Source organism: Thunnus maccoyii, chromosome 1 (genome assembly GCF_910596095.1).
Source record: "Thunnus maccoyii chromosome 1, fThuMac1.1, whole genome shotgun sequence".
Classification (NCBI taxonomy): Eukaryota; Metazoa; Chordata; class Actinopteri; order Scombriformes; family Scombridae; genus Thunnus; species Thunnus maccoyii.
The window spans coordinates 36,779,284-36,805,568 of NC_056533.1; the positions used below are offsets into that span (position 1 = coordinate 36,779,284).

Below are 26,285 nucleotides of genomic sequence, written 5' to 3' on the forward strand. Positions count from 1 at the left end.
GATTTCGTGGGATCAACTGGGAGAAACGGAATATAATCTTCATAAGTATGTTTTAATTGGTGTATAATCACTTGAAAATAAGAATCGTTACCTTAGAATGAGCCCTTTACATCTACATAAGGAGCAGGTCCTCTTCCACGGAGCCCGCCATGTTGCACCGCCATGTTTCTACTAGGGGTGTGCCCGAATACAAATACATTATTTGGCAAAGCACAAATAGTGGGTTTTATACAAATACTTGTTTCATACAAATATTTTAAAAATTATTTGTTTTCGGGAAGAAAAAAACCTGTTGTTCCCCTTCTCCTTTCCACAAAGTTAGGTTGTAAAAAATAGGCAATAAATGAAAAGTGCAAAGCAAGAATCACCTTTGAAGTTCTTCTACATGTTACATGGTGCGCTATCTCTGTGTTATTTATTATTATTATTAGTTTTATACTATTCAGATCTGTAATATTTTCTTTTAATATTCCTTTGTATAGAAAAGATCATCCACCATTCACCAATTGCCATCCAACTGTTAACCATTTAATTCATCTTTGACTACAATAAATTGTTGGAACGTCCATTGGACTCTGTGTCCAACGCCACCACGATCAACACAACTTTTTCACAAACATCACAGATTTTCCATTTACACTTACATCCCTTCTAAATTAAAGAAACGTAAAATAATGTTATTTCTGTCCCAATCAAGTACAAAATCGCTCTTCTTCAATAAGGTTGTTTGATCAACACCAGCAACTTCATGCTAATATAACCACAACTGAGATTAAGCATCATTCAAAGGAGAGTGATGGCAGTAGATTTTCTGGTTTGTCTGTTTTCACATGCCAAGGAATCTGACAAACTAATGGTTTAGTTTCCATAAAAACAGCTGAAGATATTAATGGATATTAATCGCCACCAAATGATGAATCTATTGAACCCCTTCAATACTGAAAACACCACTAATGTAGCTCCACCTGCAGCCAATACTTTGTATTGTAGATTGTAATGATTGTTGAAGCCATTTTGGTTCAGACTAAAGTATCTCAGTAATTACAGGATGGATTGCCATGAAATTTGTTTCAGACAGTCATGGTCCCCAGAGGATGAATCCTAATGACTATGATGATCCTCTGACTTTTCATTTGGCACCACATCAGATCAAAGTTTTCACTTTTCAGTGAAATAACTCAACATCTACTGAATGGACTGACACAAAACTTTGTACAGGCGTTCATGGTTCCCAGAGGATGTATCCTACTGACTTTGGTGATCCTCTGACTTTGTTGACTCTGGTTTTGTTGTTGTGTTTTCTAAAATGTTATGGTTCCTGTTTTGTTGTTGTGTTTTGTGGAATGTTGCTGTTTTTAGGGTTTTGTTTTTTTACCGCATTTGCTCAAATTGCCGTGAGTTGGAATGAGTGAAGAACATGAAACTTGGCACAATAACTGGAAATAATTTGCATGTGCTTCTCAAGCAATATGAGCCCAATTGGCCGGACGGTGGTGCTGTAATTAATTCCATTTTTGAAAGGCAACACCCCTCACACTGTAAGGACGATTGACTAAGCTCAATGTGGTCTACAACTATCAGCTCTTGGACCATAAAAGTCCACCATGATGGATATTTTGCTAATTTGCATAAACTTAAAAACAGTAAAATTAATAGAGCTTTTTGTTTTTTGACCCTGTCAACATCAAATTTAGTATATATACAGCATTGTGGGACGGAGATACACATTTCTATCATAAATGAGCAAGATCGGTTGAAAAACATATCTTTGCAAAGGGCGGAGCTTAGCAAATATTACTCATAGCCATAACTCATTAACCATTTGTCTGATCATCATAAATTTTGGAGCATAACTTCAGTCCGGGATTAGGACCGGGTCTACCAAAGCATTTTGAGCCCAACTTATGGGGGGCGCCACAATTGCCACAAACATGTATCTGAAAACCTGGTGGACAGAATTTTACCAAAATATGAAGCGCCATATTGATCAGTGCAAGTGGGCGTGGCCGAGCACATATTGGCTCATAACTGAAGATGCCTTTGAGAAATACTGATTAAAAGAACTGGAGACACATCAAGTTTCATTCAAATCTGATGAAGGGGGGACAAATGGCGAAACTTTGAGTGCACAATTATTTAAATGCTGCAGGCTTTCTGATGATGAAACAAGTGTGTTATTGGTACCACTCTTTCTGTAAACGGAATTAAAGTAGCTGAAATGAGTTTGCTCACTTTTGTAAAGACTGAAACCCGCTCGTTGATGCTCGCAGCTTTAATTTTGGCCATTTGAGCTGCTTCCTTCCGATGACCACAAAAAGGTTTGAACCCGCAAATTGCAAAAATTTCTTTTTGTTGTTGTGTTTTCAGATTTGTTCATGTATTTTTTGAAATGTTGTTGTTGTGTTTTTAGTTTTGTTCTTATGCTTTGTCCAAGGTATTTGTGTTTTGCACCTCAGGGCCACCATACCAATTGAAGGGTGAGTCTTGATAATATGTCTGACTGTGTGAACAGATTTTTGTTTCCACACAGTGATCAATAGAAGTACACACAAACCCATGTCCCTACTTCCCACATCAGCTCCTCCATTTCTTACAAAGTCAAGTAAAAAGTATATCAAACCAACAAACTTATAAAATGTACTACTGTATGTGACCAAATCGTCGAAGCTGAATCTGGGACAAGGAACACAGATAGTAAAATGAAACAGTCAGTGAGAGGCAAAGGAGTCACAGGTAGATAAACTGAAACAATACCGCTTTTCAGATGGAAGAGACGCCCAACGGAAATAGTCAAATGAGGCACCTTTCCTTCCTTTTGAGAGATAAACGTAATTCGAGCAGAGAGCACACATGGTGTGCCAGTGCTCTGTCAGCTCCTGACTAAACGTAGTGAGGATGGAGAAGAAGTCAGGTGTTGACCTGCAGATGGAGACATCAGAAGGAGGCCTGAAGGAGCTGGTGCTGCGGTGGTTCACTGAGACGCAGGCGCCGCTCATCCTGCACAACGGAAACTTCCCAGACTGGTTTCAAGGCTTCGCTGCAAGAAAGTAAGCAACACCAAGATAAGTGTTTGGCATAGGAATCAGGAGAAATAACACTTTTCTTGTGAAAGTTTGCGTCATAAGAGTTGCATTTGTTTTTGGCCCTGTGAGTTTTAGTAGGTTGTTGCATTTTATTTGCCTTTATTTGAATAGATTTCTGCAGCACGCTGTTATGTTTTTCCCAAACTTGTTTACCTGTTAGTTGCAGGGCTGTAGCTACCTATGAAGACACTGAGGTCATGCAGTGGTGGAATATAACTAACTACAATTATTCAAGTACTATACTTTTATTGCAGTATTACCACATATTTATAGATATGACTACTTTTGGGCCAACAAAAAATAAATATAAAATGATTAAGTATGTCCCCAATTTATTCCTAGTAGTGTGGAGTGTTTAGATCTTCAAATATAAAATACAATATAGAATTAAACAGTTAACTGAATGAAACAGGAAAAAATCCAAACAAATTAATAAATAAATACATTTTCTGAAGGGTTGGGGTCGGCCCTGGTTATTTAAATATCTGAAAAACCTCCAATTTGGTGGGAACATTTGTATTAAGTACTGTAGAAAAGTGCAGAATCCTTAAAGACAACAATCAAAAAATCAGCAGTAGTTCCACTTAAACTGTTTATTCATGCTTTGCACAGACTGCCTACTCCTGATTTTACATTTCTGTTGAGGTAAGGAACAGATGATTTTCAGCTTGACATAAAGGATAAGTGTGCAGGGTGAAAAATCATCAGTTTAATAGGATTGAATGGACGTAGCATTGACTGATCTTTGTTTCCTCTGAGCGTTGGCATAAAAGAGAGATACGAGTTGGAGAGGGGTTTCATAACATGGCAGTGTTATTCTTAAATCTAATTTGCCTGTAAGTCTGTTTAATTGGTTCTGTCTCGCTCTCTGCCCCAGGGATGCGGAAGATCTATTGAGAGATAAAGCTCTGGGCTGTTTTCTCATTCGCCTCAGTGATAAAGCCGTTGGCTACATCCTGTCCTACAAGTGAGACAAATCAAGTCTGTTAAACATTGGTGTATTGTTTCTTCACGGTCTTTCTGATCTGTCTCACTGCCTCTGTGTGTTTCCTCCATAGGGGTCTCGACAGGTGTCGCCATTTTGTTATTACCCAGGACCAGGATGGACTGTTCGTCATATCAGGAGACTGCCAGACTTACCGCACTCTCACAGAGTTAATAGAGCACTACAAGGTCAGCCCCATCCAGCCCTTTGGAGAATACCTGACCTCCAGCTGTAATCAGGTGAGGAGGAGCCTGTTAGCCATGGAGAGGTTTACTTTAAGTCCCCTTAGTTAGAATTAATAATCAATATATAAACAGTTAATAAATGGTGTACAACACACTATAATGTAGTTATAAGCAGATATAAGTGTAAATTCAATAACTCCCTCTGTGGACACCCGTAAGTGGAGGCTGCTGTATAAACGGATGTGACAATATAATAAAACACAGCTGTAATAATATAAAATATGTCTTCATAGGAGAAGTTATAATTGTTGACAAATACTGTGCATTGATAAACACTTGAAAATGTCCTTATATCTGCTTATAACTACATTATAGTATGTTATAAACCATTTATTGAATGGTTATATACTACTTAGAAATGCTAAATAAGGAGACTTTAAAGAAAGTGTTACTGATTTGGTGACTGGATCCCCCTAACCTTATAATAAATGTGTAGTTTTACCTGAAGGAATACTTGTGTTGTGAGTGTTAAACATTAAATGTGGTTTATAGTTTTGTTTTGTTTTGTTTTTTTTCACTGTGGTCGGTCGACTGGTCCATCATTTTTGTTCAGACTGAAATATGATGGATTACTATGACATTTTGTAAAGACAGTCATGGTCCCCATCCTACTGGCACTGGCGATCCCCTGACTTTTCTTTAAGCACCTAGTACAACAGGTTTTACAATTATCCATTAAAATATCTTCACATCTACTCGTTAGATTGGCATAAAATTTTGTACAAACATCCATGGTCCCCAGACGATTAAATCCTTTGGACTTTGGGTGATTCTTTTAGTGCCACTATGAGGTTGGTTTTGTTTTTTTCTGAAACATCTCAACAACTGGATTGCCATAAAATTTGGTACAAACATTCATTCATTCATGTACCCCACAGATTTATTAATTATAAGACATTTGGTGAAGCCCTGACTGTTGTAGCTGCACCACCAGGTCCAAATTTCACTTTGTCCAATAATTTGGTTTGTATTCAAATACCTGCAAAATCCCATCAGCCTCAACTCACTTTGTATTTAGTGCTAATTAGCAAATGTTAGCATGCTAAAACATCAGCATTTTAAAATGCTAACATGCTAAACTAAGATGGTAAATATGGTAAACATTAAAACATCAGCATGTTAGCGTGCTAACATTAACTTTTAGCTCAAAGCAGTAGCCTTCTGTGCCTAAGTACAGCCTCACAGAGCTGCTAGTAGACTTTAATGTTAGTTGGTGTAAAGACTGTTATTTCCCTCCAGTCTCTTTCCTTTTCCTCCTCTCCTCTCTGTACATTCATGAAGTACATTACAAAGCTCAAGTTGAAAACTTTTTTAACTTGAATGGGTGTGTATTTGCATTGACCTTGTATGTAATCACACCGTGCGAAAAATTTTCTTTGCATTCTGTCTGAACACACCACAGATAATGCTGTAAAAGTCTTATTTTTATTTGTAAAGTTTTTGATTTGCTTATTTCCAACAGTAATGTGATGATGACATGTCGTCCATCCTGTTGTGTGGATCCATTCTTGTTGCTTTATTTGGACAGTTTGTTTATTTATGCTTTTATAAGACAGACCGATAATTTTAATGACAGTAGGTTTGAATTATAATTTGGTATATTAGTTGCATCAAACAAAGACAAAAACAGCTGCATATTTCTGACATTAATAACATAAAGACACTACAGTTTCTAAATCTAAAAGCCTTAACTGCTACCACACTGGTTTAATTTGACTGGTGCCTGCATCATTTCCATGTCTCATCTGTTTTCCTTGTTGAAGCCAAAATGTGCTTTAAAGGAATCATAATAACAGCGGTTGTTGTTTTCAGGTAAACACAGGTGAGCTGTATGACGTGGTGAATTACAACGACAAAGAGAAATCAGGAGTGAGTGTTCAAGCTCTGCGAAACCTGTGGGACAAGAAGAATGATCACAGTGACCCGATCAATAATCAAAGGATCCATCAACAAATCGACCCTCTCACGGGGCAGCCACCTGCGCTGCCACCTAAATCCAAAAGCAGAAAGCTGACAGGAACTGTGTCTGTGGACGCAATGTCCCTCTCTCAGGTGAGACGGAAGGTGGAGCCGACTGATTATCATTTCCTAGAAATACGTTCAACACAGCGTCGTTGGATAATTGTGCTGCATATAAAGACACTAAGAGTTCTACACTTGTTCATAAAAATATTTGATTAGATTTGAAGTGAATGTCTGACACGTAACATTACACTAAATTATTAATAGGAAACATTTAAGTTTAATTGCAGGCACATATACAGTATTGTACACTTTCTGTCTGTAATTTCAGATATACAGTAAATTTACAAATAACTTCCAAGAAGTTTCCTGAAAATAACTATATAATATGTTATTTTCAATTGGTAAACTTCCAATCTACAGTCTACAGACAAGCACACAATTTAACATCTATGATAATAGTGGAATAATAAGGGAATATTTATTCCCAGATAGCATATGGAAGTGGGCCACTTCAGGCACTGCTGGTCTAGTTCTGGCCCGGACAAAATGGATGTGAGCCTGAAATGGTCCACATGTAAAATAGCAAATATGGCCCAAATGTCCCAAATCAAATGTGGACCTTTTTTTGGTAAAGATACGGTGTTCTTAGGTATGTGTATTCTGGATGTGGGCCAGTTCTGGTTTATCTGGTTTGTTCTTGGTTGACATATGGTTTGCTTGTGGCCCAGATCTGCGAAACAGGAGTGGACCGCCCAAGTGCCATCATTCCACGCGGTATGTGGGCCGGATGAAAGTGCCCCAAGAGTTGGGTATGGCCCGGATCTGGGCCGCAACAATTTTGCTATCTGGGTTTGGTTTGAAATCAAACTTTTCTTGCAAGGAAATTACCATTTTTTCTTATAATTAGCATCAATTACATTATTCTTTCCAGGACAACTTCTAGGAAATTACAAGGAATTGTAATAATGTAATTATGATCATTGTCGTTCAGTGAGTATTTATGGATGTAGAAACTTCACCACTGTCTTTCAAATATTTTTTTTATATTTTCAAATATATATCAGCTCACACAAAGAACACATTGCTGACATTGATAGGTGAAGCATTGATTTCAGTTGTATCTTCATTCATAAAGCTCAAACAGCTCTGTGGCAGCATGTGATAACATTATTATCACTCTACACTTGAATATTTTAGTTTATCGAGCACTCATGTACGTACATGAAAATCTTCCTTTGTGCTTTGATGTAGTGATTAAACAGTAAGAGTGAAGACAAAAATAATTCTGTCACTCATACAAAGAGATCCACATTCACAAACATTGGACCCAAATAAACTAGTTAAAAAATAAGTGATATATAGATATTAATAGTTAACTGAGTGTTCAGTGGTTCAGTGGCAGTCATAAAAAAACTAGTGTTAGACTCTTCTTTCCATTTAGATCAAATAAGCCTACTGGCAAGAAGTGAGCAAGAAGCTACCACCTCATCTTGATGGCTGTTTAGTGTGAAGATTTTAAACTAAAATATTTGCTTCTTGTTTGTCTAATTTGAAAGAGATCTCCCTCGATTTCATAACGGACAGTTTAGGAAAAAAAGGAATCAAAATTGATGCAGCAGAACCAGACTTATGGTCTTTTTTTATTCCACACATTTAAACCCTGGCGCCTACATTACCCACAATGCAACCTGACCACCAACACTCAGAGATTTTGGTGTGTTATGCTAGATGCTAGTTGTGGCTAATGTAGATGTGAGAATGAGCTGCAGCCTCCATCAGAGATGAGGAGCTACAGAGGTCTGGTCACTTCTTTCTAACTCCAAACCTCCAGTTTTCTTTACTTTTCAAACTTTAGTTTAACTGCCTCTAGTGACATCACTTGAGGCAGTTTTTCAGAAATGTGTATGTGGATGTGTTTATTAAAGTTCCCCTTTAATAAAGTTACCCTTATTAAATAGTTGTTTCCAAGGTCAAGAATGAACTTTCAGTCTCAACCTTTAAACCAAAGTCCTTCTGGCCTTTGAGGCTTGAGGCCGTAACAACAAGGCTTCATTTTCTTTTGTTTCCATCTTGAATATTTTGTTTTTATTTGTATTGTAATTTTGTATCGTCTACCCTGTCATATGTTGAGTCATTTCACCTATCTTATGATCTTTATATTTGACTTGTTTTGCTTTTTCTTGTTTTACTGTAGAGTTGCAACGATTAGTCGAAAAGTCAGCAACTATTTTGACAATCGATTAATCATTTTGAGTCATTTTTTAAGAAAAATATGAAAAAATTCTCTGATTCGAGCTCCTCAAATATGAATATTTTCTGTTCTTTAGTCTTTTATGATAGTAAACTGAAGATCTTTGGGTGGTGAAAGCAATAAGACATTTGAGTCACTTTGGGTGAAAAGTGAAATCAACATTTTTCACCATTTTCTGACATTTTTGGAACCAATCGACTAATTGATTAATGAGAAAATAACCAACAGATTACAATAACGAAAATAATTGTTAGTTGCACCCCTATTTTATTATAGTTTTATTTTATTTTAAATTATCGTTTGTTCTATTGTTGCTGTTCTTGTATGGACCCGAGGAAGACTAGTTACCACTTTATGGAAGCTGATGAGGATAACAAATGAAGAATAAAGTCTTCAAGTGCTTAAATTAATGTAAATTTCAACACCAGCAATGACAAACTGGGCAAACTCCTTCTGCTGAGGAAGACAGTGTGATATGATTGAAAGCTCCTAATGGCCCTTGTGGTGGTGAGCTTGTTTTGTCATCCCTGTTCTCACTGATTTGGTGTTTTGTGTTTCAGGGTGTACCTCCACTCCCAAAAAGAGGCATTCCTCTGGTCTTCACCCTGAGCGGATCTTTGCCCGATACGACATCACATCCAAGCGATGCCCAGAGCGACACAAACAGAGCAGAGAGACTCAGAGGAAACACAAACCCGCTGCTCATGTCTGACAGAAACTCATTTAACACCACAGACACAAAATATCCGGGTGATGTTTGTCCTGCGGGTCACTCAGAGCGGACACAGGTGGAGAGCAGAAGCAAATCTCTACCAAGGCTGGACAACAGCAACATGGAGGAGGAGGAGGAATACTCCAACCAGCTGAGCAGCCCCCCTGTCACAACGCCAACATCTCATTCTCCCTCTCCAGTGAAGAGGGTCACCTGCCACACCTACTCACTCCACGAGCCCAGGCTGAGCAGCTCCAGGTCAGAGCAGCAGAGTGATGATCACGAGGTGCTGAAGTCCAACCCGCTGTACGACATCTCACAGGCGTCCGTAGGGAGTTCAGCTCAGCAGGGTGATGTCATGTACGCCAAGGTCTCCCAGAGGTCAGCGTCCGCTGCCGCTCTGCCCGACGACACCTACGAGCTGATCCCAGGGGAGGCCGCCGCCATGCAGGGGAATATGTACGAGTCGCTGGAGGACATGAAGACCAAGAAGTCTAAATCCACTTGGGGCAAAAATGTAAGTCACACACTGTGAGCAGAGATATTGATCTTATTGAGAGTTGAAAATATTTAATCTTTTTTCTTATTTTCTCTTTGCAGAATATGAAATGGAAGAAATTCCTGCCTGATTACAAGAAGAAATAAAAGTGACAAAAGGACTCACATGGATAATTTGTGTTCAGATACAGAACAGACTGATGTTGATGTATGAAACAAAAAGAAATGAGAAGCAAATAGAAACTCGTTTTAAACACTCCATGAATCACACTCTACATACATTTTGTTAGTTTTCCTTCATTTATAATTTTTTGTATGTCTGGATTTGTCAACTAAGCTATTTTTGATTCTTGTTTTTGTGGTACAGTAGTGGTAGCAGCGGTGATATTTTAGTAATTGTATCAGTGGTGGCATAAAAAGTGGAATTTTGTCATTTGTTTATTTTGTCTTTACTGTATCTGCAACGATTAGTCCATTAATTGATAAATTGCAAACTATTAAATTAATCAGCAACTATTTTGATAATCGATTAACTGCTTGGAGTCATTTTTTAAAGAAAAAAAACATACTCTGATTCCAGCTTCTCAAATGTGAATATTTTCTGGTTTCTTTAGTCTATATGACAGTAAACTGAATATAAGACATTTGAGGACGTCATCTTCACCATTTTCTGACATTTTATGGACCAAACAACAAATTGATTAAAGGGCGGGCTCACAATTTTTCAAGTCTGTCTTAAAACAACAGTCAGGAGCCCAAATGATCAGTGAAACATGTTTTTCTTGCTGTAATCATTCCTCCTGTTCATACTGACCATTAGAAGATCCCTTCATAATGCACTTACAATGGAAGTGATGGGGGACAAAATCAACAGTCCTCCTTCTGTGCAAAAAATGTATTTAAAAGTTTATCTGAAGCTAATATGAAGCTTCAGTGTCCAAATGAGTCAAATCAACTAGATATCTTTCAACGTTACAGTCTTTTTAGTGCCAAAGTTCCTCTTTTTGTTACTATACTTCCACCTGCAGCTCAACAGGGAAACACTGTCCGAGGAAACACAAAGAGGGAATTTGATGCTAAAAAGACCGTAAATGTGTCAGATATCCACTTGATATGACTAACTCAAACTGCTGAAGCCTCATATAAGCTTCACATCTACTTTTAAATGACTGTGTGGACACACTGTGGATTTTGGCCTCCAGCACTTACATTGAAAATAAATTTGAAGGATCTTTTAACAGCCAGTATGAACAGAAGGAATGATTACAGCGAGGAAAACCTCTTTCACTGTTCATATGGACACCTGACTGTTGTTTTAAGACACACTAGAAGAATTGTCAACCTGTCTAATCTAGAAAATAATTGACAGATTAATCGATAATTAAAATAAATTGAAGCCCTAGTCGTCTCACACATATTTAAATCCTGAGAAATGAAACAAAAAGAAGCCAAAACTCACTGGGAAGCTCGTGTCACTATTCGCAATTATAACTTGTGCTTCTCCTACAAATGTCTGCTGTGAAAAAGGTGTATTAAATGGTTTCATGGTCTCATTCAGTCCTGTCTGCAGAAGTCGTCCACACATTTCCATCTCTGGTACAAGGAGCTCCAATATATTTAGAATAAACAGCAGAAACATGATATCTGTATTGTCTGTAAAAACTACTGTAGCAATAACACACTATAAAAGTGCTTCACTACAAGTAAAAGTTCTGTATTCATAATGCAAATGTGTCCAAGCAGCTTTTTAACAGCTTTTTTCTAAAAATGTTTATTGAATTTTGAATTTTCCACACCAGTGCTAATTAATTAATAATTCATAATGACTGAATACATTGTTGTGTTGATTTTTAAGTCATTGAAAGTGAATTCCACATTAGGAAACAGTGGTCATGTCATTTATACAACCTGAACCAGGAAAGGTGAGTCTGTCCTGATTGGCTGAAACGGTGGTGTAGTGCAGGGAGTTGTGAACACATTCCTCTAACTGCAGGACCAAAATCATCCTAGCACTATGGGCAAATTATACATTTTCTGAATCCTTGCAATCCAGTGAATCTTCAGCTTTTTAAATTATGTGTCTGTGATGTTGGTAGTTGTCACAGTGCCAAAACAAACACCATAATTTAGATGACAATTGTGGGAAAATGTATGTCTTTGAGACTTTTAATAGCTCAACGGAGCTCTGTTGTGCCAGGCTCTGTTGTGTCCTTTCAAATGATACCAAACATAGTGAGACACAGTGGTGGAAGAAGTATTCAGATCCTTTACTTCAGTAAAAGTACCAGAACAGCAATGTAAAAATACTCCATTACAAGTAAATGTCCGGCATGAAAAAAGTGTTTTTTTATTGGTGTATTTATTTGTTTGTTCTGTGATAAAAGGACTGTTCAAGGACCTTTAATTGTTTGTTGGAGATAAATAAAGGACTTTGATATCGTATATAGCATGAATTAGTTTATGTTCACATTTTTTATTGGTCATTCAGGAATACAGAGGCGGAGCAAACTGCATTCAAATGCTGAAAATGCTTTGACTGCAATATATTTTTATTGTGTTATTATAAAAACGCTCAAAGATTTTGATCGTTACATAAAAATAAACGTGTAGATAAATAGAATAAGGCCCATTGAGACTGGGAATGCTGGTATTGGGAGTAAAAGAAGTTCTCATAATTTCCTGTAGTCCTGCATTCAAGTTTTTACTTAAAAGTGGAGAGTAAAAGAGAGGTGTTATCAGCACAATGTACTTAAATTTACTTAACGTCTGTTCAAGGTGGAGCTTTTAATTCTAACTATTTTATATAATGCTGCATAGTTTCATGAATAATAATGCATCATATTTAAATTGTTATATTTTGTGAGTAAAATCTGAATCTGCAACATAACCGGTAACATTTATCTGTCAGGTAAATGCAGTGGTACAATGTTTTCCTCTGAAGTAGAAGTATACAGTTGCATATTTAATTTTAAGTGCTTTATTGGGGCCTTTTGTAAGTTATTTTGGGGGTATAATGAGTTAGAATAGTAACATAATACAATCATATCTAAACATCATAATAAATCTATAGCTGTTTAAGGCCCTTTTAGTCGGTTGGGCCCCAGGCAATTTGTCTTATACACTTGAATCTCAATAAAGACGTGTTGGGCAGTTCCTCTTTTTCACCACTAGATGTCGGAGGTCTGTGTGTGCTGCCATCAAGCTGCCACAGAAGAAGAAGAAGAAGAAATTACGGAAGTACGGCTTCCAAACAGATTCCCGTTGGAAGAGGAAAATACAGTATCGCCTCCCTGTCATTAAAACTAATTAAATCTTGGGCTAACCATTACTCAAAAAGACGATGGGCACTAGAGATGACGAATATGATTATTTGTTCAAAGGTAAAAGCTTTTTTCTCCTCATTATTAGCTGTCAGGCGAAACGGGCCAGCTGATTAACTGTCAGGCTATGCTAACTTAGCCGCCGCTAACCTTTGTGCTCTGCTCGGTTTTCACCGAGCTTTCTGGAAAATGTCAGCAGGTTTAATTAATTTCCACGGCACGGAACAACCCTTCTCTAAACATGTGAGCTAAAGATATGTGTTAGTTCATCACCTCATGTTAGTTATCGTTAAACGACCGGGCCTCCTGACCGTTAGCTCGCACTTAGCGTGTTAGCAGTGGGCGCGGAGCAGCTCAGCGGCGGACACACCTAACCGTTAACCGTTAACACGTCATCTTCACGGGGTACCACCGGCCCAGCGGGCAGGACCGATAAAGGATAGGTTCACAGCGGTCCAAGTTTGTCTTTAAACAGCATTCAGGTGTCTATATGAACAGTGAAAGAGGTTTTCCTCGCTGTAATCAAACCTCCTGTTCATACTGGCTATTAAAAGCTCCTCTTCAAATGTGCTTTCAGTACAAATGATGGGGGCCAAAATCCACATTAAAAGTTGATGTGAAGCTTATATTCAGCTTCAGCAGTTTGAGTTAGTCATATCAAGTGGATATCTGACACATTTACAATATTTTTAGCATGAAATTCCCTCTTTGTGTTTCCTCGGACAATGTTTCCCTGTTGAGCTGCGGTGGAAGTATAGTAACAAAAAGAGGGACTTTGGCACTAAAAAGACTGTAACGTTGAAAGATATCTACTTGATTTGACTCATTTGGACGCTGAAGCTTCATATTCGCTTCAGATAAACTTTTAAATACATTTTTGCACGGAAGGAGGACTGTGGATTTTGTCCTCCATCACTTCCATTGTAAATGCATTATGAAGGGATCTTCTAATGGTCAGTATGAACAGGAGGAATGATGTATTTTAAAAAAAATATTGTAATTAAACCTTTATGTTACAATTTAAAACCTCATTAATATTAAAAATATCTTTTGAAAGAGTGTCCTGGCCAAGACAGGCAGCAACTTAACAACGTAAAAACAAATAATACAGACAGATCAATCACAACCTCTTGTTAGTTAATATAAAATAATGAAATCATGAATAAAATAACAATGAAGAGAAATTAAAAATACAACCTTAAAGGTCCCATATTGTAGAAAGGGAGATTTCCAGTTCTTTTTTTGATTATAAAGCTGGTCTAGATGCTATAGAAATACTGTGAAAGTATCAAAACGCTCAGTCCAGGGAGAAATGCACACAGCCTGTATTCAGAAACTGTGGACTTCTGTAAGGCTGTGATGTCACAACTATACGCTCAGCATTTGTCTTGGAGGGGTCGCTCGCCCCTCCTGAAAGAAATAAAGTATATTTATTCATGTTATTAACCTAATTTATGTGCACTCGTTTCATGTCAGCTCAGTGTGAGAGTCTTTTCTGTGTCTTACGGTCATTTATGTTCGCACTGGTTTCTCCCCTCTGCTCTGCTCTCTGTGTTTCACTGAGGGCGGGGCTCGCCCCCCCCCCCCCACACACAGGGAGCAGAGCAGAGGAGAGACGGTAGTGGAGGAAACACTGCATAGTTGTTGGATGTCAGGAAGCAAGTTTGTCTTTACACAGCCGTCCAAAGGTTGGTTAACATTATCCTCAGTGGTGGCCATCGCAATTTACTGGTGAGTTTTACCTAGCTAAAGGCTAGGCTACAATCTGTTACCTGTGGATGGCCTGGGCGAGCGTCTGAAAACAGTTAGCCAATCAGAAGAGAGGAGCATTGAGCAGACATCAAACAGCCTGTTTTAAGTGGAGCTCCAGAGAGAAGCTTAAGAGAGGAGATGATGATATCTTTTTGATATCAAGACTTCAAATAAAACACCGGAAAAGTATAAAATAAGGGACCTTTAATCCTAGAATTGGACTGAGAAACAGCAGCAGTCTGAGGCATTAAAAACCTTCCAGCAACCACACTGACGCTGGCAGATGATGCACAGAGTTCCTGCAGCTTTAAACCTTCCCAAAGAAACAAGTGACTGTAAATTATGGCAAGAAAATCCGATTTCAATGTTCATTTGGTTAACTGACTCTTGTTTGAAGAAAGACTTGAAAAATTGTGAACTCGCCCTTTAACGATACCAAACTGTATAATATAAATTTAAGGAAGATACAGTGCCGCATATAGCTAACTGACTAGGCTAAGTGTTAGATAGTTGTTGATAGCTTGGTTTAGTAAACAATAAGGTTACTGAAATGTCAAAGTAAACAAACTACTGGTGTCTGTCTACATTTTAATATAACTAACATATATATACCTTCTATCTCAGACTGGCAGATTCAGTATCTTCTTTTAAGTCGCTTCTGAAAACTCACTTTTATCGTACGGCTTTCTTGTAATCTTTATTCATGGATTTATTTATGTTTGTTTGTAATGATATATATGTGGGACTGTTTGTGTATTTGGCATTCTATTCTATCCTTTTGTCTTTTTATGTCTGCCATGTCATTTAATTTGATTATTTTGATACGTACTATGTAAATAAACTTTATTATTAATACCTAGGTGTTAGCTATAATGTTAAGATATGTAGAATAACTTGTAATTATCATGTAACACTAGGTAAGATGTAGGGCTGCAACAAATGATTATTTTCATAAACGATTATTTTCTCGATTGATGGATTAGTTGTTCAGTCGTACATAAACAATCTGCTGATACTGTAACACACATGTTAAACATTTAGATATCAGTCCTGTGATAAACTGCTGAGCTTCTCATCTAACGTGAGCTCAGATTGACTTCAACCCTCCTGCAGGATAAGCTCATATTGATAACGGCTGGAAGTCAATAAATAAATGAGAACTATGAACTGGTTCATAGCAGGACTGCGACTAACGAGTACTTTCATTATTGTTTCCCAATTATTTTCTTGACTAATTGTGACGTCTTCAGTTTGCTTGTTTGTCTGACTAACCGTCCAAAACGTTAAGATCTAACATTTACTGTCACGTATGACAAAGAAAAACTGCAAATCGTTGCATTTGAGAAGCTTGAAACAAAGAACATTTGGCATTTTTGTTGAATAATAACTGAGATGATTTATTATCAAAATCGTTGCAGCTCTGGTTCTAAGCTGATGAGTCAATCTGAGCAATTAAATTCTCGGAACAAGCCTATTTAAGGAGCTGCCAGGCATTACTCAAAGATGGTATTTTATAAGAACTATGAAAATGAAAATCTAGAGAAAAAAAATGTGTAAATTTGAAATAATAAAAAGTATAAATAAGCACCAGGTATAAAAAATAGATGCATGCGGGTACTGATACTGCTCTGAACAGTAAGTAGGTAATATTGTCACTAATTAAATGTGACATCAATAATAGAACATTAATGTCATCCATTAATCTGCTGATTAATTTCACCATTAATCAAATCACATCACACATCATTTCCCAGAGTGAGTCTTCAGCAAATCAACAAGCTGCTTGTTTATCGACCAACAGTCCAAAAAAGATTTTCAAAACAAAAGATATTCAAAACAAAAGATTTTCAAAATAAAAGATGTTCAATTTACTATCACATAGGACAAAGAAAAGAAGCTGGAACCAGAGAATGTTTGGTATTTTTTCTTGAAAAATGACTTAAAACATTGACATTAATATCAAAATAATTGTTAAAAAAAAGCATTAATCAACTAATTTTTTAATCAGATAGCTAATTGTCGCACCTCCAAGAGCAGCAAATTACACACAATATGTCGTACGTAATGTAAATAATGATCATATGTAGCGATAAAGTTCTCAATGTCAAATTAAGTGATCAGAAAGTGAGATCAGTACGTACATGTGTAATATAATAACATGTATGAACAGTAAATAAGCTATAATATCTAATGGGTATCATTTTTTTTATGAAATTGATTAGATAGTGGACATTTAAGGAATGTTTTGACGTGATTGTTGAAGGTGGTGTTTCTTATCTCTGTCTCCTCAGTGGTCCTCATCGGTGACTCAGGCGTGGGGAAGAGTAACCTGCTGTCCCGTTTCACCCGCAATGAGTTCAACCTGGAGAGTAAGAGCACCATCGGAGTCGAGTTCGCCACACGCAGCATCCAGGTGGACGGCAAGACGGTGAAGGCTCAGATCTGGGATACAGCCGGCCAGGAGCGTTACCGCGCCATCACATCAGCGTGAGTGTTGTACAGCCACAATACACTAATTCACTAACACGTGTCATAAATCACAGTAGAGCTGAAATGTTTAGTCAATTCATTGATCACCGGCTCTGATGAGAATTGTGTGACGATGATGATGATGATGATGATGATGAAAGGAAACGTTTCCTGCAGGTACTACCGCGGGGCGGTGGGGGCTCTCCTGGTTTACGACATCGCCAAGCATCTAACTTACGAGAACGTGGAGCGCTGGCTGAAGGAGCTGAGAGATCACGCCGACAGCAACATCGTCATCATGCTGGTGGGCAACAAGAGCGACCTGCGTCACCTCCGAGCCGTTCCCACCGACGAGGCCCGGGCTTTCGCTGGTAAGATTCAGTTCTTCCTTTAATTATTTATCCTTTTAATTAATGAGAAAACTTCCCAGCGTCCTGGCTAAGACAGGCAGCGACAATCAGTTACAGAAAAACAACGTAAAACAGATTAACATAAAATCAGAATTAAAAAGAAATGTGATGACAAAACCCATGAATGTCATTTCTAATAGTTTTTAAAAATATTTCATCTTAAAAACAACTTAAAAAACTTGTCAAAACAACTTTAGAGTGTCTAAAACCACAAAACTGACACTTCTCAAAACAAATGTTAAGGTACAGGAAGAAAAGCGAAGGCTGAAAATCAAAAGAACAGACTATAAGAATCAATAGATATCAAACATAAGAAACATACAAATGATTAATAGGCCAGCTGATAAAAATGAGTTTAAAGAAGCGATTTAAAGGAAAAAGGTGAATCATCAGGTGTTTCTAGTGTCTTGACGTCTTCAGTAAAGTAAAGAAATTGAATTAATTTGAATGATTTGTAATAATGCATAGAAGTGATTGTTGTAGTGAGATGTTTTCGTGTAACACGCTGTGGTTGAGATGTTTGTGTGCAGCGGGTCAGACCGGCCTGTTATCTGAGGAATGCCACATATTTGATATACGCGCTCTGTTGCTCAACTTTACCCCGCAGAGAAGAACGGTTTATCTTTCCTGGAGACATCGGCTCTGGATTCCACCAACGTTGAGACAGCCTTCCAGACCATTCTGACAGGTGTGTACTCTCTGTGTGTTTGTGTGTGTGTGTGTGTGTGTGTGTGTGTGTGTGTGTGTGTGTGTGTAAAAATTCCTGTTAGTAGTGTTGGGCTGATGGACAGTCATCAACCACTGAGCCTTTAGCATCGTAACGTCGTCTATCCATCTTATGCGTAGATTAAATTATTCTTATTGGCTTTTTACTCACAAAGCTTTTATTGCACCTACAGTAAGGCAGTTAGATGTTAGTTAGTTATTAGTTGCCCTCAGAGTTGTTGCCGAAAACGAGCACAGAGACCCGGAGACATGAGAGTAGCTGCAAGCTAACAGCTAGCGCTACGTTCATTTACAGCAGAGAGCAGGACGGAGAACAGACGTCTCACTCTGCTGCTTTTTGCAGCGACTCTGCTGCTGCTGCTGCAGACAGTCAGTTTATAATCGTAGCGTCTCTCATCAGAATAATTATCGACTGTTACTGTAAGTGCAATAAAAGCTTTGTGAGTAATTTATCCCCCTTATGATGTTTCACCGTGGACATCGTCACATCCCAACCCGAGTTCTCACAGCAAGACGTGCGCTCATTTATAAGAGCAACTGCTGCCTCGGCTCTAAACACAAGTTTATTGAGGAAACGATACACAGGTGTCGTTGTCACAGGTGTCTTTGTTATCAGAGAGCTTTTGGTTTTTATGAGGGTGATTACAGTGAGAGGAAAGTCAGGTGAGTGAACTTGAGTTGCTGGGAGAGAAACAAACAGAAACACAGCAGCACTGGATTAACCTCATTACATAATGTAATGTATGAACAGCTTATCTTTGTAGGAGTGGCAAAAAAAAAACAACCTTTTGTTATCAGGAGTGAAGAGATGAACAACTGCAAAGATAATGCTGTTGTATGTTTTTGAGTGCTAATGGTCCTGCTAGTGTCTCTACATTATCTCTGTCCACAGAGTCAGATAGTGAAGTTGAGTGAACTCGACGCCCTCGTTTAGTTCAACTGATTACTGAGTCAGTTTAGAACAAGAAACAGGTTTATTACCAAGAACTGCCTTTGTGTTGCGGTGCATAACAATCAAAAAAGCAATGAAAATAGTAAAAACTTATTCTAAGTGAAAATAGATGTTACAGTTTTAAGAATCTTGACCAGGAAGTGACATTTACTTCTCAAAAACATGTTTTTCTTCTTGTTCTTTGTACGTAAATCTTTAATAAAAAAGGCCACAAATTTATAGCTTCATCTTTTTTAAAAAGACTCAGTAATTTCCTAGAACAGCTGGACACTCTTAGTTTTTAGTGAATGTTATTCAACCTGGTCCATTTGTGAAGGACTATTTTCAGCTGTGGATTAATTGGTGCCGGTGAGTCATGCTGCTCTGCTCTGCATGTTTAGAGAGTGTTTGTGGAGAACAGCGGCTTTGACAGAAGGCAGCTATATTAAACTCCAGGAAAAAAAACTAATCACTTATCTTCTGCCTCTTCTCGAAACCGTTTGTGCTTCACGTTCAGGCTTTCCTCCGTCTACGCACAATAACTGATGGTGTGAGTGAACTGGAACTCGATGTATTTATAAGTATGTTGAATGTCCAGATGTGTTTTTTTGTACCTTTCTGTTAAATTATTTGGAATTAACTAAATTAAAGAAAATGGAAACAAGTGAAATAGCCTAATAATCCAATTTTGATGCTCTAATAAAGTCCGTTTGTTCAATAAAGTTAATTTGTATTCACATTTAACAGTAAACTCATCATCTGGATCTGAGCTCAGCTGTTAGTCTGACGTTCCTGCTTTAATGGTTTTTGATATTTTGCATAATTAGAAAACGTTCACTGTGACTCTTTTGTCATCAACATCACAATCTGCTTCCTGTCAGTCACCGGGCAGCCGCGGAGAGAAACAGAAATCATCTCTACACACGACCTCGTCGTTTGTGAACCGGGACGGCGCTTCGTTTCAAGCTAAATAGAGAGCTGAAGTCATGACGTCACTTCCTGTCTGGCCTCTAGCTCTCATCCAGCGTCTCTTTCATCTGTCTTGCTGAAATAAATGAAGCGTGTTTCCATATTCTCCTCAGAGCGCTCGGCTCCACTCCAGCAGCTGCTGTTAAAGGTTCAGTATGTAGAATTTAGTGGCTTTATAAGTATGTTATAATTAGTTTATAATCACCTGAAAATAAGAATTGTTGTATTTTCATTACCTTAGAATGAGCCCTTTATATCTACATAGGGAGTGGGTCCCCGTCCATGGAGCTGCCATGTTTCTACAGTAGCCCAGAATGGACAAACCAAACACTGGCTCTAGAGAGGGACTTTCATGTTTGTTGCGAGTTTCGCGGCCACCGTGGGTGAAGGGAGGGCTGTTCAGTTGTTTGCAATCTGCAACCTCACCACTAGATGCCACTAAATCCTACACACACTGCACCTTTAAAAGCTCAAACTTTTTTACGATTTTAACAAATTTAAACAACAATTATTTGCTGGTATTTACATCATCAGACTTTGGTTTCGTCCATATTCATAAAATTCCTCAACGCTTTATTTAAAGTCATTTTTCAGTGTTTCTAGTTGAAATCTGTGCAGTTAGTCCTCTCTATCAGCAGATTAATCACTAAGTAGCGAATACAAGGAATTCAACGTGGTCCAGTAAAGACGGTGTGTGGCGGGGCTGGACTATGAGTTTACATGTTGACATTAAACTATGTGTGTGCAAAGAAGCAGCATATAAATAGAAGTATAAATATACATGAGTTTTAATAAAGCATGTGTATTAACAGGATATATAATGTACAGTTAACACATCTGTTCTCGCTCATGATCTCGTCTCCTTCGTCCAGCTGATATGTGGAGCTTCTGAACGTCCAGGGCCGCTAAAAACATAAATACTGAATAAACAACGATATTTGGATGTTTTTGAAAAATTTGCCGTCCTCATCTAAACATATAATGTAGACAAAGACTCTGTTCTAAAGCTGCATTCTGACTTATTAGTACAGTTACAAATGTCAGCGGGATTTAAATAAGATTTTCTTACTTCTGGAACAGAACGCAGAGGTTCAGGTTTGAGTTTGGCTATTTCTTTATCAATCGATCAGTTGTTTGATCCATAAAATGTCAAAAAAAACTGTCCTCAAATGTCTCGTTCTGTCCACAACCCAAAGACATTCAGCTTACTGTCATAAAGGACTAAAGAAACCAGAAAATATTCACATTTAAGAGGCTGGAATCAAAGAATTTGCACATTATTTTTCTTAAAAAATGACTCCAAACAATTAATTGATTATGAAAATAGCTGGCAATTAATTTAATAGTTGACAGCTAATCGATTAATCAACTAATCGTGGCAGAAAGAATATAAAGTACATGACGTTTCTTCTGGTCTCCTCCGTCTCTCCCCTCAGAGATCTACCGTATCGTCTCCCAGAAGCAGATGTCGGAGCGCCAGGAGAGCGACATGTCACCCAGCAACAACGTGGTCAACATCCAGGTGCAGCCCACCGAGAACAAACCAAAGATGCAGTGCTGTCAGAACATCTAGCCCAGTCCTGGATCTGCTGCTATCCCTCCTCCTCCTCCTCCTCCTCCCTGTCTCCCCCTCCTCTCTCTCTCCACAGTCCTGCCTCCCTCCCTCCCTCCTCCTCCTCCTCCTCCTCCTCCTCTACCCAGCTCCCAGCTGCCTGACTCACCACTCACCCTCCTTCTTCCTCCCCCTCCTCAGAAAATAGACTGCCTCGGTGTACTGCGTGGAGTGGGAGGGACGAGCCACAGCTTCAAGGCTGTGACCCGAACTCTGCACCTACCTGTACCTGCCTCCCCCCCCACCCAGCCCCCTCCTCCTCCTGCTCCTCCTCCTCCTCCTCCTCCCCTCCCTACCCCAGGTAAATAAACCCCGTTATAAGAAGTCACCGCGTGGGGTGGCCCCCCAAGCAGAGCCCCTCTGTCTTTAGGCTACTGCAGGACAGCAGGCAGCAGGCATTTCATATCACTTTAGATTTCATTACTGTAGATGCGCTGACATGTCACAAAAATGTCTTAATATATGAATGTGATTTGTTTTCTTCTTCTTCTCTTTTTTTTTCTTCATACTTTGTGCTCCTGTTGATTTCTCACTTTTTTATGATCTTTCTCTGTATTGTATCATATATCTACTATTAGGTATATATGAATTTAAAGCACATCAAAGTTGCTCTGAAGTGTATTCCTCTATACAAGCTGTCTGTCATTTTTAGGCTTCCCCCCCCTCCCTCCTCCTCCTCCTCCTCTTCCTCCTCCTCCTCCTCCTCTTCCTCTCCTCCTCTTTAGTGCAATGTACTGTTTGGAAACCATGTGGATGTATCGGGCACAGTGTAGACGCGTGTGCTCCGTCGTCGCGGTAGTGTCATGCCATTCTGATCTGATTGCTGTGAATATGACGCTAGTGAAACGTAGAACCTTTCGCATTTGCAGAGCTTCAGTTTGCGCCGTTGGGGGTGTGGGGGGGAGGGGGGGGGGGGGGGGGGAGGAGAAAAAAAAGGGCCAGGTGTGAGCTAGCATTAGCATGTAGCGCGCAGCCTCGTGAAGTTGTTGTCGCCGTGTTTACAGCAGGCGGCGGGTTCGGGGGGGGGGCAGCTTTTCTGCATGTTTTTTTTTTTTTTTTTTAAAAGATGGAACTCTGCTGCGCTGCATGTTTTTATCAGGCGAGAGAGACTCGATCTGGACTCTATACGGAACACTATCATTGCCTCCAAGGGGTGTGTGTGTTATATATATATATTTTTTTTTTTTATAAAGGCTGTCATCATGAAAGCTGAACACGACTCCCGCACGTTCGGATTTTCACATCGCGCTACTTTTAAAGTCTCGGCGCGGCGTCACGCAGAGACGCTGACGCTCATGCTGAGAAGGATGTTCAGATTGAAGTTCAGCGTTAATCCATCGGGCTTTTCCCCCCGCTCCAACATTAGGAACACAGTATGCATTCATTATTATAAACATATTTGACTACAACTATGCAGAAACTAGTACATGGCTGTTTGGATTTTTTTTTTTTTTCCTCTTAGTGCACTTCTTATAGCAAATGAAGGAATTTAAAAAAAAACAGCAAAGGTAACTGAGGTAGTATTCTCATGTGACATTTCTATGATACTCAATAATATTATAATCAGAAAAAATTATGCTTTGCATGTAACCACAGAACCGTAGTTAAGACGCACTGAGAAAGTAAGAAAAAGTCTTTCACTCACTAAGTTAGATTTCATGAGCGTGAAATTGTCAAAAATCTTGCACTGAACCCTCAATAGTTGCTCTAGTAAACATGCTTTCTTGTCTGGGATTAGATTTTTTTTTTTACTGCACATGGAGAATCTGGACCTCTTCTGTCATATTTGACTGTTTCAAAAAACCAAAATATATAACGTTCAACACTGCAGAACATACGCCGAGTCTCCAAAGTCTTTCCTTTAAATCCTCAGTATTCCAACTGGCAGGAATAAAAAGGTTTGACGGCGTGTGTTTTGTTCAGCTTTATTAAAAAAGCCAAACACATTCCTGCTAACGTCTGGTCACAGTGCCTCCTTCACCGCCTCCCATTCACCCGCTAACAACTTAACCACCATAATCCGCCTCCTCCTCCTTAACCAAACACCCAAGCTTCGTCGTCTGCCCCCCTTCCCGTCGGGGGAGAAGAGCAGACGTCTGTGTCGTCCCTGTCACATAAAGCCTACGTACACCGAGCTGCCTCTGACTTCAACACAATGCATGGCTTTTCTGTACGACCGCAACGTCAACGTCGTATCCCGCCTTACGTAGCTTACATTGTCTCATTACTGTCCATGAAATCTGCCGAGGGTCAGGCTTGGCTAGCTAGGAACGACGACATGCTTTATTAACAAGCTAATTCTGTGTCCAGTGCAGCGTGTAAACCGGCAGACGCCTCGCTAACAACCTCCCAGCTAATTAAAAAAAAAACTCCAGAGTGTGTAGTCTGTTGAATTTCCAGGTTATAGTTGTGTCAGTGTGTGACGGTGTTAGCGGACATATACAATGCCTGAAGTTGGTGTGTGTGCGTGTGTGTGTGTGTGTTTGTATGTATGTGTGTGTGTGTGTGTGTGTTTAGAGGCAGAGGGTAGATTGGTAGCTCTGGAGTGTGTGTATGAGCCTGGCTGGCAGTGCCAATGGCGTTTCTTCGAACAGACGGCGCCGCCAGCCGAGCTTCTCCAGACTCACTAGCTGGCAATCCGGACAAGTCGAAGTGATTCCTTTTTATTCTGAAACTATGATTTCTGATCCTGTTTCATGTACCTCCATTGTTCTGTTTGTTTTTTTTTTTTTTTAAGAAGTGTGTTTTGATTTCTTTTTTTTTTTTTTTTTTACATATTTTTATTACAATTCTATAACTGACTGTAATTCCAGTGTAAACGTGTAAGAGTGAAATGATGTCATTTCAATGAATTTGGAGGGTTAAATGTGAGAGGGGGGTCAAAATGAATGGTTTTATGTTTTGTACAGATTGATAAATTGTACAATTGTGTCTATATCTTAAGTTATCAGTTCATCTTAATAAAGCGCACCAGTCATAAACCTTTATATGAGCTTGTATCTTACTTGTAATGTTGGTGATGTCATGCAGCTGACACATGGTTTATATAAACAGTATTTACATATATATATACACACTACCGGTCAAATGTTTTAGAATACCTCAATTTTTATTGAAATTTACAGTTTAATGTCTCAATGTACAAATAATTGGAGATAATAAAAGAAATTACGGAATCTTTTTGTTTAATATTCACAGTCGACACCTTTTACAGTGTTTCACTCGCAGGTTTCTTTCACCCTTTTGTCCAGTTCATCCCAAACCAGCTCGACGTCTGTACTGGTTCCATGATCTGAAGCAGACCGTCTTTTCTTTTCTTCTAAGATAGTTCTGATGTAGATGTAGACCAGAGGGGGGACTGTGTGGGTCACCAGTCTGCTCTGTGCAAGACACCGACTCTGGATCTAAGCAAAAGAGCCGCAGACCGTCACGCTTCCTCCACCGTGATTTACACAGACAGACGGTTTGGAAGTTAAAGTTGGGACACTTGTAGGAATTGTTTGTCCGTTGCTGCAGAAAAGCTGTGAGATGTTTACCCATTACTTCATCCCTAAAAGATGTATAACGCTGGAATTTACAGTGTATTTCAGGTTTTGGTAACCTAAACTTTTTTTACCTTTTGCAGTTCACTGCTTACCTTCACATCCTGTAACGTTAATCACTGGACTTGAACTGCTTAAATTTCAATAAAAATGTGAAAAAAGGGGGGATTGTTCTAAAACCTTTGACCAGCAGAGTGTTTACTGTATGTTCATTTCACCAGATCACAGCTCTCGATACCAGAAGCTGCTTCTCTGCATAAAATATGTAAATTATTATTAACAGTAGTGGAAGTTTTTTAGTTAACATTAACTCAATTACAATTTTGAGGTACTTGTACTTAAATTGAGTATTTCCATTTGATGCTACTTTATATTTCTACTCCACTACATTTATCTGACAGTTTTACTTCTCAGATGAAGATTTTACATGAAATAACATAATGATAATCTTATAAATTACACTGTATTATTTAAGATTAAACCAGTTGTTACCAAACTTTTGGTAACAACTGCTTTACAAAAAAACCTGTTTATTTGTGTCTCATTATCTGAGTTGACATTTCTCGTCTTCTCAAATGGTTTTAAATAAATAACTGTTTGAGGCCCAAAGAGTTAAAAAAAACAACAACTAATATTTCACAGAAAAAGCAAAGATTCTGAAGAAGAAGTTACATAAATTCTGAAAAAAGTTATGTAACTTCTTTCCTCTTATTAATCATCTCACAACCTCCCAGATTTATTTGTGATTCTTATAAAGTTCTGTACCAGCAACAATAAAATGCTGCTTATGCATTGATTCTTCAGTATTAATTATG

At 38.6% G+C, this 26,285-nt stretch overlaps 2 protein-coding genes across 2 annotated transcripts; both read left to right on the top strand.

Moving 5' to 3' along the window:
* Positions 1-2,435: 2,435 nt before the first annotated feature.
* sh2d7 (SH2 domain containing 7) lies at positions 2,436-10,157 on the top strand. The gene is made up of 6 exons (XM_042417045.1): positions 2,436-3,047; positions 3,961-4,050; positions 4,142-4,307; positions 6,126-6,365; positions 9,090-9,758; positions 9,842-10,157. Exons 1-6 carry the CDS (start codon positions 2,896-2,898, stop codon positions 9,884-9,886), a joined length of 1,362 nt encoding a protein of 453 aa, XP_042272979.1. The 5' UTR covers positions 2,436-2,895; the 3' UTR covers positions 9,887-10,157.
* Positions 10,158-12,953: 2,796 nt separating this feature from the next.
* On the top strand, positions 12,954-22,829 carry rab11a (RAB11a, member RAS oncogene family). Its single transcript, XM_042415148.1, has 5 exons — positions 12,954-13,119; positions 17,103-17,298; positions 17,458-17,651; positions 18,298-18,378; positions 21,753-22,829. The coding sequence occupies exons 1-5, from the start codon at positions 13,080-13,082 to the stop codon at positions 21,887-21,889; spliced, it is 648 nt and encodes a 215-aa protein (XP_042271082.1). The 5' UTR covers positions 12,954-13,079; the 3' UTR covers positions 21,890-22,829.
* The last annotated feature ends 3,456 nt before the right edge of the window (positions 22,830-26,285 follow it).